This window comes from Toxorhynchites rutilus, chromosome 2 (assembly GCF_029784135.1).
Source record: "Toxorhynchites rutilus septentrionalis strain SRP chromosome 2, ASM2978413v1, whole genome shotgun sequence".
In the NCBI taxonomy this organism is placed as follows: domain Eukaryota; kingdom Metazoa; phylum Arthropoda; class Insecta; order Diptera; family Culicidae; genus Toxorhynchites; species Toxorhynchites rutilus.
The window spans coordinates 187,041,769-187,055,696 of record NC_073745.1 but is presented as its reverse complement, the minus strand read 5'-3'; the positions used below and the strand labels follow the sequence as shown (position 1 = coordinate 187,055,696).

General features: G+C 39.7%; 1 protein-coding gene across 1 annotated transcript; it reads left to right on the top strand.

The window, feature by feature from the left end:
* The first annotated feature begins 6,900 nt into the window (after positions 1–6,900).
* On the top strand, positions 6,901–10,648 carry LOC129766524 (uncharacterized protein K02A2.6-like). The gene is made up of 2 exons (XM_055767091.1): positions 6,901–8,863; positions 10,221–10,648. The coding sequence occupies exons 1-2, from the start codon at positions 6,901–6,903 to the stop codon at positions 10,646–10,648; spliced, it is 2,391 nt and encodes a 796-aa protein (XP_055623066.1).
* Positions 10,649–13,928: the final 3,280 nt, after the last annotated feature.

The following is a 13,928-nucleotide window of genomic DNA, read 5'->3' as shown; positions in this document are numbered from 1 at the left end:
TTAAAACATATTTTCTTTCCATTTGAAAACCGCTTGCGTCTATTTATGTCTATTTACCGTATCAATGAACATTTGATCGTATAGCTAGACGTAACCATCAGGTTGCTTTGCCTGTAGTGCTAACATTTACCTTTCCGATTATAGTCAAAACGTCTTCATCTATAGTTTCAGTTGTCATCGGATAAAACCAAATAGGTTTGGAAGTAATTCCAATGGACTAACCATCACATGAAGAAATTGGAAATATTGACAAAAAAAAAACATCTGGAAGATATTTTGAAGCCTTCATTTAATTTAATTGACCAGCTTCAGCTTCAAGAATCACATATAGTTTTAGAATTCAAAAAAGTTTGGCTCTAATACCGTTAGATAAACATGACTATTAGATTAATTTGTCAGCGACTCAAATAGATTGAAGTTTTAAGATTAGTTATAATAGATTGACAAATAAAGAATTGAATATGAAATAAATTTTCAAAAACATCGATGTGTATTATTGAACTTGAGTTAAGTATTCAAAATAGATGTTCGCAAAATAAATTGAACATATGAATTTGCTGTGAAATTTCTATACAATCGCTGTATCTAAATCGTATACCTTCGGCTGGATACCATTTATACTGAAGAAGTATTATTTATATTGATAACGCATGATAAAATGGGCTGTTCATTTATGTAACTGATTTTTACAAGATAAGTAAATAAAACTGACTGGTTATTTAAAGCCTGATTTTTTTTTACTTACACCAAGTAAATGTTGAGAACGTTGAGAATTTGATGAGTGATAATGCTAGAAAACAATGTAATATATATTTTACTACTGATTTGATTGTTTCATTAATTACTTGAAAATTCAAATGCAGAAATTTAAGTAGTTACTGTTGAAGTTCGGCGATATTTTTCCCTTCTAAACGGCAGCACTGCAAGAAATAGAACGAGTAGACAGCGATAGTCGTTAAACGCCGTTAATAAAATACGAACAGTTGAGATGTAAGTTATCGTCATTCCACCGCAGTACGCAAATAAATATACACGTAGTTTTTCTATTACTCCCGAGTTTAATTTTTTCTTACACGTGACCGTTGTATCATTCCGTTCTGCCCGGAATGTCCACTGTTAATAGCCCTGGTATAAATTTCCACAGGTTATGGGCCCAGTGAAGTGTAAGAGACAATAAAAGTGTTTTTTCGAGCGATTTTTTGGTTTCCCGTGGCACCATTGTAGTGCAAAGTTGCAGCGTCGGTGCAAAAGTTGTTTGGTATTGGTGTGCTGTTACCGTTGGGGCTTGTGTTTGCGTTACAGTCGGTACGCCGAAGCCGGGACTAACCAATACAAGTGGTTGTGTGGGAACAAAACTGAGTGACAGTATTTTGATAGGAATCAGAATGGCTGAGAAATTTTTGTTTGCACGGTTAAACAACCAAAATTACCAAACATGGAAAACACGGATGGAAATGCTCCTGAAGCGTGAAGATTTGTGGTTCGTAGTGGTGGATGCGAAGCCAGCAGTTGTGACGGATGCCTGGAAGAAGGCAGACCAAAAATGTGTGGCAACAATTGTGTTGTATATATAAGACAACCAATTGAATCTCGTGAAAAATGTAACGGAATCACGTACGGTGTGGGAAGCACTTAGAACGTATCATGAGCGGGCAACGATGACGTCGCGTGTGTCGCTCCTCAAGCGAATTTGCAGTTTGAATATGAGTGAGGGCAGTGATTTAGAGAAGCATTTACAAGAGCTGGAAGGTCTTTTCGACCGGCTTACATGTGCAGGGCAGCAGCTAGAAGATTCTCTTAAAATTGCGATGATACATCGGAGTTTACCTGACTCGTACAGTGGATTGGTTACTGCTCTGGAAAGTCGTCCAGACGAAGATTTAACCTTTGATTTTGTGAAACAAAAGTTGTTAGATGAGTTCCAACGAAGATCAGAGCGATCTGGAGGATCGGAGGAAAAAGTGATGAAGGCCAAGGATAAGAAGAGCAAAGTTTGTTTTCATTGCCAGAAGCCGGGTCATTTTAAGGCGAACTGTCGTTTGCTGAAGCAGCAACAACAGCAACAAAATAAGAAAAGTGAGGGTGATTCGAAGAACAGTAAGCGCGATTCCAAGCAAGTTGCCGAAAAAGATCTCCCAGTGTGTTTCACGGTCGATGATAATCTGAAAAACGGTTCGTGGTATATTGACAGTGGATGTTCGTGCCACATGACGAGTGAAAGAACATTTTTTGTGAAGCTGGACAAAAATGTGAAAACAGAAGTCGTGTTGGCGGACGGTTCGATTACTAAAGCGAGCGGTATCGGTGAAGGAACGGTTCGTTGTGTAGATGGAGATGGTAAGGTGAACGATATTACCATCAATGATGTACTGTATATTCCCGCCTTAAACAGTGGACTGATCTCGGTTCGTAAACTAGCGCAGAAAGGGTTCGAAGTGAAATTTGGTGCAACGAATTGCCAAATAGTAAGTGATACTGGATGTATCGTCGCGATGGGAGAAGTTAGTGGAAATCTATATGCATTGTGTACGGTGGAGCACGCGAAGCTCGGAAAAGTGTGCCGCATCACTTCGAAGGACTGCCAGCACACCTGGCATAGGCGGATGGGGCATCGAGACCCAGTTGTTTTGGAACGTGCTAAGGAACTTTCGGAAGGAATTGTCGTTCAGGATTGCGGAATTAGGCAGATATGTGAGATATGTCTACAAGGCAAAATAACACGAAGTTCTTTTCCTAAGGTATCGGTACACAGATCAAACCACGTATTAGATTTGATACACTCTGACGTGTGTGGGCCTATGGCAAATGTTACTCCCGGAGGCTGCCGGTATATTCTGACATTAACCGATGATTATAGTCGTTATTGTGTAGTTTTCTTACTACGACAAAAATCTGACGTTGCGGTTTGTATTAAACGATATGTCGCTCATGTAAAGACCAGATTTGGTAGAGCACCCTGTGTAATACGGTCTGATGGAGGCGGAGAATACCTTAATCGTGAATTGAAGGAGTTCTATGATTCAGAGGGTATTGTATCGCAGGTAACGGCCCCATACTCTCCTCAACAGAATGGTGTCTCGGAACGCAAGAATAGGACCTTGCAGGAGATGGCGTCGTGTATGTTGCTGGACGCTAAACTGGAGAAGAAATATTGGGGCGAGGCAGTTATGACAGCAGCTTATTTGCAAAATCGTCTTCCATCCCAATCTGTAGATGTTACCCCTTACGAGAAATGGTTCGGGCAAAAACCCAACCTAAAACATATCCGCGTATTTGAAGCAACGGCTTATGTTCATGTTCCCGCAGTGAAACGCGTGAAATTCGATGCAAAAGGTCAAAAGTTGGTGTTTGTAGGCTATTGCGAGGATCGGAAAGCCTATCGTTTCCTGGATCCGACGAATGACAGCATAACAATCAGTCGTGACGTTCAGTTTATCGAACAGAAAGATGGATCACTATTGAACAACTTGAGTGAATCAACCGCAGGAGGCTTGGATTGGCCTGGATTGACAAGTTTAGAAGGTGAAGTTCGGATGAATCCCAATGAAGCTCAGCTGCCGCTTCAGGAGGAGTTTCGTGAATCTGACGATGAACTACATAGCTGTGAAGAAGATAACGTCGAAGGAAGTGATGAACTGAGAAATGCTGATGGAAACGTGCTACCCAAGGAAATTTACCACAACGATTCAACGATTATGTAGTGGACATTGCGATGGCTGTTGAAGCAGAACCAACAAGCTACAGTGAGGCAGTTACAGGTCCTGAGCGTGACTTATGGACGGAAGCTATGAAGGAAGAATTCGAATCCTTAATCAAGAATCAAACCTGGAGATTAGTAGACCTACCACCTGGCCGTAGGCCAATCGGTTGCAAGTGGGTGTTTAGACGTAAAGAGGACAATGAGGGTAACGTGTCTCGTTTTAAGGCACGCCTAGTCGCCCAAGGATACACTCAACAGTACGGGATTGATTATAGTGAGGTGTTTTCGCCAGTAGCAAGCCAAACAACCTTAAGAGTCTTATTGTCAGTAGCCGGACACAAGCAAATGCATGTGCATCACCTAGATGTAAAATGTGCTTATCTACATGGAAAGTTAGTTGAAGAAATTTATATGCAGCAACCTGAGGGTTTCGTCAAGCGAGGAAACGAGAAGAAGGTATGTAAACTTGAGAGAAGCTTATATGGACTGAAGCAGAGTGCTCGTGTTTGGAATGACACAATTCATGAATTACTAATGAAGTATGGATTTATGCAATCAAAAGCTGATTCTTGCCTGTACAGTTTGGTGACGAAAAATGGAGTGCGTGTCTACTTGATCATTTACGTTGATGACATGGTTGTCTCCAGCACTAACATAGAAGAAATAAAAAGATTGGAAGCAGCTCTTAAAAGGAACATTGAATTAGCATCGCTTGGAGAAATTGAACAATTTCTGGGAATTAGAGTTTCAAGAGACAAAGACGGTATCTTCAGTCTAGATCAAGAAGTTTACATTAGGAAGGTGATAGTTCAATTCGGACTGCAGCATGCCAAAGGCTCAAAATATCCACTCGATATAGGATATTACAAGAACCGAGAAGGAAGCAGAAAATTGCCAAATAACAATCGCTACCACAGTCTTGTCGGAGCACTACTTTACATAGCACTTAATACTCGTCCTGATGTAATAGCAAGCGTTACTATTCTGAGCCGGCAGACTAGTGAGCCAAACGAAGTGGACTGGAATGAGCTCAGAAGAATTTTGCGGTATTTGTTGCATACAATCAAGTATAAATTGAAGCTGATGATTGACAGGAATGATTCCGTTACGCTACAAGGTTTCTGTGATTCTGATTGGAGTGGTGATATTTCTGATAGAAAATCGACTTCAGGATATCTGTTCCAACTGGGAGGTGCTACTGTGTGTTGGGTGAGCCGCAAACAGGCGAGCGTGGCTCTTTCCAGCATGGAAGCGGAATACGTAGCTTTAGCGGAGTCGTGCAAGGAATTAATTTGGTTACGTCGCCTGTTGGAAGATTTTCAAGAACATCAATTGGATCCCACCACAATCTACGAAGACAACAGAAGTTGTATTGACTTTGTTCAACTTGACCATTTGTCGCGTAGATCGAAACACATAGATACTAGGATGCATTTCGCGAAGGACTTAGCAGAGAAAGGTGTTGTTGTGCTCAAATATTGCAGCACAGAAGAAATGAAAGCTGATATGTTGACAAAGCCACTTGGAAGCATCAAGTTGCGGAAGTTTTCGGAGGATGTTGGATTGATCATTGCAGACTAAAGACAAAAATAATAATAATATCGAGGAGGAGTGTTGAAGTTCGGCGATATTTTTCCCTTCTAAACGGCAGCACTGCAAGAAATAGAACGAGTAGACAGCGATAGTCGTTAAACGCCATTAATAAAATACGAACAGTTGAGATGTAAGTTACCGTCATTCCACCGCAGTACGCAAATAAATATACACGTAGTTTATCTATTACTCCCGAGTTTAATTTTTTCTTACATTCTGAGCCCCTCATTTGGTATACAAATTGAGTTCCACAGTTTTGTCATGATTTGAAATTTTATTGTAAAAATGTTTTCATATCCTTTCTTGAAAGCATTGCCACAACTTTTTCCCATCTTTCTGGCACATTACGCTTCACGAATCTGCTCAATTTTGGTTTCTACTTAAGAAAGGTAAGAAAGTACTGCGTCATAGACAGGTGCAAATGCGTGACTGAAATAAATCGCACCAGAAAACAACTGCAACAGGAACGACCACTCAGAAAAAGTATAGCATATTGTGGTGCGGGAAAAACATGATTGGTGATGATGATGATGATGATGATGATGATGATGATGATGATGATGTCCCACCTCATACCCCTACAAAGGTCTGAACAGGCCGATTTATCTTATAGATAATATTAATGTTTGAAACATTAAAGAAACCAGTGTAAAAAAAACAATCAAAGCGAACTGGCTCTGTTGCAGGCATAAATTTCTATTAATTGAACATTATAAATAGGTGTAGTATCCTACACCTGAGATACGTTGAACCAATACAGAGAGAGAGGACAGTTAGACACACCTGAATGGATGATCTTGGGGGGAGAGAAAACGGAAGGGGATAGAGATTGGGTTTGAATTGGAAGACAGTGGTGCGAAATAAAAGTCCAAGTGTTTGGTTGATAAATTGGTGGTTTTATTTGAGAGCGAAGGATATTACAATTGGCGACGAGGATTAAGCAACAGGAGTATGTATTTTATGAAATAGAAATGTGAAAATTGAGAAAAAATATGTTTCTGAGAAATGGAAAAATAGTGATATCAATATAGCGGTTTGTGTGTTTTTGGTGGAAATCGCGTATGAATTGCAATTTATGCATGGATTATGGATTGGTTTGAAATTTGCTATAATCAAATTTATGTGAAATGCATATTCAATAAACAGATTATTGAAAGGTTAAGAAAATCGTGAAAAGTTGATTTGGGAATCAACGGAGCAAATTCGATTTGGGAATCGAAGAGAAAAAAAAACTCGATTTGGGAATCGAGAAAAGTTGATTTGGGAATCAACGGAATGAAGTCGACGAGAAAAAAAAACCTCGATTTGGGAATCGAGATTGTTGATTTGAAAATTAACCGGATGAATTCGATTTGGGAATCGAAAAAAAAAGGAACTCGATTTGAGAATAAAAAAAAGAACTCGATTTGGGGATCGAAAAAAAAATAGATTTGGGAATCTACGAGACGAATTCGATTTGGGAATCGATGAAAATAGATTTGGGAATACACGAAGTTGATTTGATTAGAAATTGAAAAGTGATCAAATCAAATTACTGAGATTACAGAATATTATCAAATTAATTTTAGAAACAAATTTTATATAAGTTCAATATTTTATTTCCTCAGATGGGTGATCTACGTTCTGTTCTTCCGTTCAGGTGCAATGAGATAGAGAGAGGAAGATTGCACAAGGAGTGGGAAGCATGGAAAACATCACTAGAGTGCTATTTTGAATCAGAGGATATCATCGATCAAAAGAAGAAAAGGGCAAAGCTGCTACATTTTGGAGGAACACAACTTCAAGCACTTTTCCAAACCTTACCGGATAGCGAGAAGTTCTCTTATGTGACACCTGATATCCGTTACTATGATGTGGCTATTCTGGCATTGGATGACTTTTTCAAACCGGTTCAGCAGGATGTGCTCGAGCGACATAGATTGCGACATATGAAACAGAATCAGGGAGAAAGATTTGCGGAGTTCGTGATTCGCGTTCGTCAGCAAATCAAAGAATGTGGGGTGGACAAATACCCTATTAAGTTCAGAAAAATTCTATCAGACATAATGCTAACAGATGCCATTGTTGAGGGCTGCATTTCTAATGAACTACGTCGACATATCTTGCAAAAGGATCGCACGGTGGAAGAAATAGAAGAGATTGGTAAATCACTCGAAGGAGTCGAGCAACAGGTGAAAAATTTCAGACACAGCGAGGAACCGAAAGCAGATGTCTTCAATATTCGAAATGACCGACGATCAAATTCTGCAACCGGAGCTATAAAAGCCTCAACCAACAGGAACGTTAACCACCCTTTAGTCGTTAAAACAGGAGAGATTAATTGTTTCAAATGTGGTTATCGTGGACATATTTCTACAGACCCTACATGTCCAGCTCGAGGAAAAACATGCAAGAAATGTAAACGTGTCGGACATTTCGAATCCCAGTGTAGATCATGGAAGAGAACTAACGCAGCCAATTCGGAGCTTCGTTCAGGAACAAAGAAGGTACGCACAGTGGAACATTTTACGGCGATGGGAGATGTTGAATCGGTGGAATTGACCAGGGAGCAAACGCCAGACGAAGATCGAGCCAATAAAGACAAGAAAATTTACTACGCATTATATGCTGGTAACAAAACGAATGTTGTCACCTGTGAAATTGGAGGAATAAATATCGATTTATTGGTGGATTCGGGCGCGGAAGCAAATTTAATAACAGAGAAAGCGTGGAATATTTTGAAGACTAGAGGAGTGGAAGTTAAGTTTTCAGAAAAAGGGAGCGATAGAATTCTGAGAGGGTATGCTAGTGAGAGGCCGATGACTATACTAGGCAGATTCATTGCGGTTGTGGCAGTGGGATCAAATCAAGAAGAAGCGGAATTTTTCGTGGTTAAAGGCGGTGAAAGAAGTCTACTTGGAGATACCACGGCGAAAAGGTTGGGTGTACTTTGGATCGGGACACATGTAAATCATGTTATTTCGAAAGCATCATCACTTTCGAAGGTCAAAGGAGTTCAAGTTCACATTCATATGGACCCGAAAGCAAAACCAGTATTTCAACCAGTCAGGCGATTACCTGTGTCTTTGGAGAGCGCGGTTGAAAGGAAGTTGAAAGAACTATTAGACAGAGATGTGATTGAAGAGATGAGAGGACCCGCGTCATGGGTTTCGCCACTCGTTGTAGTTGGGAAGGCCAATGGAGAACCCAGAATTTGTTTAGATTTGCGAAGAGTGAATGAATCTGTTCAGCGGGAGCGACATCCAATGCCGCTCATCGATGATTTCATAGCGCGAGTTGGGAAGGACATGATGAGAAGCAAGTTGGATATCATGGATTCATTTTTACAGTTGGAGCTAGATGAAGAATCTCGTAATGTTATGACGTTCATTACAAGTCGCGGGATGTTCAGGTTCAAAAGAATGCCTTTTGGATTGGTTACAGCTCCCGAAACCTTTCAGAAAATTATGGATTCCATCTTGGCTGGATGTGAGGGTACATGGTGGTATATTGACGATATATACGTTGAAGGACGAAATAAGAAAGAACATGACGCTCGTCTTCGAATTGTTCTGGAAAAGCTTGAGGAACGTAATATCCAACTTAATTGGGAAAAATGTTTGATTGGAGTTTTTTTTTTTTTTTTATCCCATTTATTTATTTAAGGCTCATTAGCATTTTAGCTGTAACAGAGCCGAATTTTAATCGTGTACATGTCACATGGTTATTATATCTATAATTAGCATATTGAACAGTTGCCATTCGCCAGTATTCCTTCTATACCATTACATATGGTACATTCACACAGTAGCCATTTAGGCGTAAGGGTATTCTTTCTGTTCTTCCATTATCCAGTTGGACCACCGGACAGCGGAGACAGTTGATTGATCATTGTTGAGTTATTTATAGAACAGTAGCCCGATGTGTCTGGCAGAGCAGAGCAGTTGTATGGATGAATCGATCTTATTTCGACCGTGGATCGATCTCCATCGCTGATGATTGTTGCGTGGACGTAGCTATTCTGTAACAACACAAAGATGGTCAATGAGGGCCCTGAGTTTTGAACTCACGATCGATCGCTTACTAAGCGAACGCGCAACCAATGTGGCTACGGAGACCCCCTGATTGGAGTTAATGAGCTGGAATTTCTAGGCCATAAAATTTCATCGGATGGAATTTCGCCTTCAGACGATAAAATTGAGTCCTTGGTGTCATTATGAAAACCAGAGAATGCCAATGAAGTTCGAAGCTTTCTCGGCCTTGCAAATTATCTGAACAGGTTTTTACGCGACCTGGCCACCATGGATGAACCATTGAGACAGCTTACTAAGAAAGGATCTACTTTCAAATGGACTGCTCAACACGATGTAGCCTTCAATCAAATTAAATTAAGAATGATGCAGCCTAGTACGTTAGGATTTTTCAGAATCGAAGACAGAACCCTGGTAATGGCAGATGCTAGTCCAACTGGGTTGGGGGCCATACTAATTCAAGTTGATACAGAAGGAGAACATCGGATCATTAGCTATGCTTCTAAGTCTCTAACGGATACGGAAAAAAGATACTGTCAAACCGAGAAAGAGGCATTGGCTCTAGTATGGTCCGTGGAAAAATTCTATATATATTTGTATGGGAACCATTTCGAGTTGCTAACCGATTGCAAAGCTCTAGTTTACTTATTCACCCATCGCTCCCGACCCTGCGCTAGGATTGAGAGATGGGTGTTGAGACTGCATTCAACATGTATTGAATAGTATTCGCCAGGAGAATTTTCATGATCTGCCAATGGATTATAAGGTTTTCACCAAGGAGCTATGTGAAGTCAGTGGTATTCTCATGCGGTCCGATCGCATAGTGGTTCCTGAAGCTCTTCGGTATCGAGTATTGCAGGTAGCCCATGAAGGTCACTTGGGCATGCAGATGATGAAATCTTCTCTTCGTACATCAGTTTGGTGGCCCAAAATCGATAGAGCGATTGAAGGATTTGTGAAGAAATGCCGGGGATGTACACTAGTTTCAGTTCCTGATGCACCTGAGCCGATGATGCGGAAATGTCTGCCAACGGGGCCTTGGGAAGATATAGCTATAGACTTTCTTGGTCCACTTCCAGAGGGGCCATGGTTACTGGTGGTGGTAGACTATTATAGCCGTTTCATAGAGGTTGTGGAGATGACGAGAATCACTGCCCACGATACTATTGGAGAGCTGGCGACTATATTCGAACGATTTGGAATACCACGAACTCTTCGAGCTGACAATGGACCTCAGGTTAGCTCGGAATGTGAAGAATTCCATAAATTTGGCCACAAGCGAATGGCGAAGTTGAACGCCAAAATCGCACAATTCTTAAAAGACTTCGGATTGCAAGTGAACTAGGTATAGATTGGCGGATGGAGCTTCGGAAATTCCTCCTAGCTTACCATGCGACAAATCACTCTGTCACGGGTAGAGCTCCATCAGAACTTATGTTCGGTCGCAGGATCAGGAGTAAGCTTCCAACACTGTCTCAAATGTGTTTGAATGATGAGGAGGAAAGAGATAGAGACATAATAAGTAAACAAAATGGTAAAGCGTATGCGGATGAAAAGCGGAGAGCAAAGTCTAATGGGGTTTCTATTGGAGACAGTGTTTTGGTGAAGCGAATGAGAAAAGATCATAAGCTGTGCTCAGACTATTCACCGGAAGTGTTCAAGGTTATTAACAAATCAGGCTCAGAAATAACCATTCAGTCGACGATAACGGGTAAACAGCTGAAAAGAAATGTTTCACATCTGAAGAAGATCGATACGGATGAGAACGCAGATCGACTGGATCAAGTAGCGGGGTCAGAGCAGATGCAGAGAGCAGATGAGGAGATTGAACCAGTAGCAGATCCAGTTCCGGTTGATAAGAATATTCCAGTTCCAGAGAAACGCAGGCGAGAAGAACCGAAGAAATTCAGTGATTATATTCCATATTGAAAATTTAAAAGATAAGTGGGATGTAGTATCCTACACCTGAGATACGTTGAACCAATACAGAGAGAGAGGACAGTTAGACACACCTGAATGGATGATCTTGGGGGGAGAGAAAACGGAAGGGGATAGAGATTGGGTTTGAATTGGAAGACAGTGGTGCGAAATAAAAGTCCAAGTGTTTGGTTGATAAATTGGTGGTTTTATTTGAGAGCGAAGGATATTACAATAGGCAAAAACTGTAAAAAAAAAACAAACAATGTTCCAATTCGTTTCGACATAATCTCAACTTCAGGCCCAAAGTTTTTTCAAGGCATGTCAAGAAAATTTTCAACCCGGGAAGATCCTTGACTGATTGGGAATTGAACCCAATGTCTGATAGTTTCTGCTCAGAACATAAAAGAGATCTGCCACAATTCAGAAATACTTGATATAACTATCTGATAAAAAGACAGTTTTCAAGAATCCTGAATGAGCTATCCCCATTCCAGCTTCCACTACAGACCCTACAACAAATTCATTGTGTATCAGTTTTCTGCCAGTGTTCATCATTGACATAGTCCAGGCCCACCAAACGCGCGCGAGGCTCAAACTTTCGTAGACAACTCTAGTTATTTTTTTTTTTCTTGAAATATGCAATAAAAAATTGAAAAGAAAAACATCATCATCATCACGAACATGGTAGTTTAAGACACCTGTAAATAAATTTTGTAATTTCAATCAATTGGAAACATAAGTAAAAATTTAACGAAAAATTTTCTTCAAAATAAAAAACCTGTTCACAAAACAGATTTCACGTGTGAAATACACATTTTCTTAAACTCTGCCATTGTTGCCGCACGTTTTATATCTCTGGGCATCGAATTGTAAAAATTAATCCCTTTATATAACAACGAGTTCTGCGACCTAGTAAACATAAAGTTTGGTATCCTTGCATCGTTCGCGATTCTTGTATTGTATCTATGAACATCACTTCCTCTTTCAATTCGATCACACAAATATCGAGGCAGCATACCATTAAAAATTTTAAAGATGAACACCATTGTCAAGTAATAAATTCTTTGCTTCACAGATAACCACTGTAGCGCGTCCAACATCAAATTAGAGGAAGTGTATCTACTACATCTTAAAATCAAACGCATAACCTTATTTTGTAAACGCTGCAATCTCGTTATTTGTGTATTGTTTGCAAGGAACAGGATCGACGAGCAAAAGTCTATGTGTGGTGAGATCAACGATTTATATAATTTAATTTTACTATTTATTGTCAACTCTTTCTTCAAACGACACAAAGCGCCGTACTTTTTGGCAATCTTCTTGATAACATTATTGATGTGAGACTTAAAAGTTAAATTGTCATCAATGATAACTCCTAAATACTTGATTTCTTTCACGCGTTCTAATGTATCACCATCTATTGCAAAATTTACGTCAAGACTGGAGTTTTCTGAATCAATTAACATGTATTTTGTTATGCCAACATTTAATTTTAATTGTTTAAATTTAAGCCACTGAGCCAGAGAATGCAAATCTTCGTCTATGTGCTCCGCGATTTCTTTTATATCCTTAGCTGCGATGAACAGGACAGTATCGTCCGCGAACAAATTAATGTCACAGTATCGTAAAACCGTCGTACCGTCACAGATCATTTATGTACAGAATAAATAAAATGGGTCCTAAGACACTTCCCTGTGGCACCCCGAGTGAGTTGCCGATGGGACTGGAAACAGAATCGTTGAAACGAGTCTTTTGAGTTCTGTCGCACAAATAGCTTTCAAACCATTTATACGCCATCCCTACAATTCCAATGTGCTTCATTACATTTTGTAACAATAAGGGCCTAGAAATTGTTTCAAAAGCGCGTTTAAGATCCAGAAATACCGCAAAAATAGTCTCTTTCGCCTCGATATTTTCTTTCCATTTTACTAATACCAGATTCAGTGCGGTTTCACAAGAGTGACTCTCTCGGTATCCCGACTGTTCGGGTATTAGCAAATTGTTGTTATCAATAAAATGTATCAGCTGACCTTTCACAACGAGTTCTAAAATTTTTTCTAATATGTGCAGCATGTTAATAGGACGGTACTCTTCGGCTTTATCTGTCCCATTAACTTTGGGGTCCCATTAACACAAGTGATTCCTTCCAAACCTGTGGCACGTGCCCAGTTCGCAGAGATTAATTAATTAGGTTCAGCAGACCGTGTCCAATGACATGAAAGCAATCTTGTATCACTTTTACGTTGACATTATCGATACTAGCCGATTTTTTCAATGAGAAACAAATATTTTTCAACTCTGCAATAGTGATGGGTGAAAAACAATCTAGCCTGCAATTGATACTTATCGGCTGTATTATTTCGTTAGGTTCATTGACCAAGTCAATACTTTGGTTGGTCAGCAGAACACTATTAACTAAATAACTGTTAAATTTATTTGCTATAATTTGGTCTGATTGCTCTTCTGACCCTCTGAAAACTATGGACCGCGGTATACTATTTTTAGAATTTAATAAGGTTTTCAATATTTTCCATAGTCCTTTACTATTATTTTAATGTTCATCAATTTTCCTCTGTATATATTCACATCTAGTCTTTTTCAATGTCTGTGAATATATATTCCGCGCGAAGGTGTATCTATTCCAATCATTTTCTAAATTTGTTCTTATGAACTTTTTGTACTTTTTATCTCTTTTGTGTTTGAGA

Coding starts and splice junctions, on each gene's coding strand:
- LOC129766524 (XM_055767091.1), top strand. CDS start 6,901: ATGGGTGATCTACGTTCTGTTCTTCCGTTCAGGTGCAATGAGATAGAG. Junction 8,864..10,220: donor TCTGGAAAAGCTTGAGGAAC/GTAATATCCAAC, acceptor TTCGTACATCAG/TTTGGTGGCCCAAAATCGAT.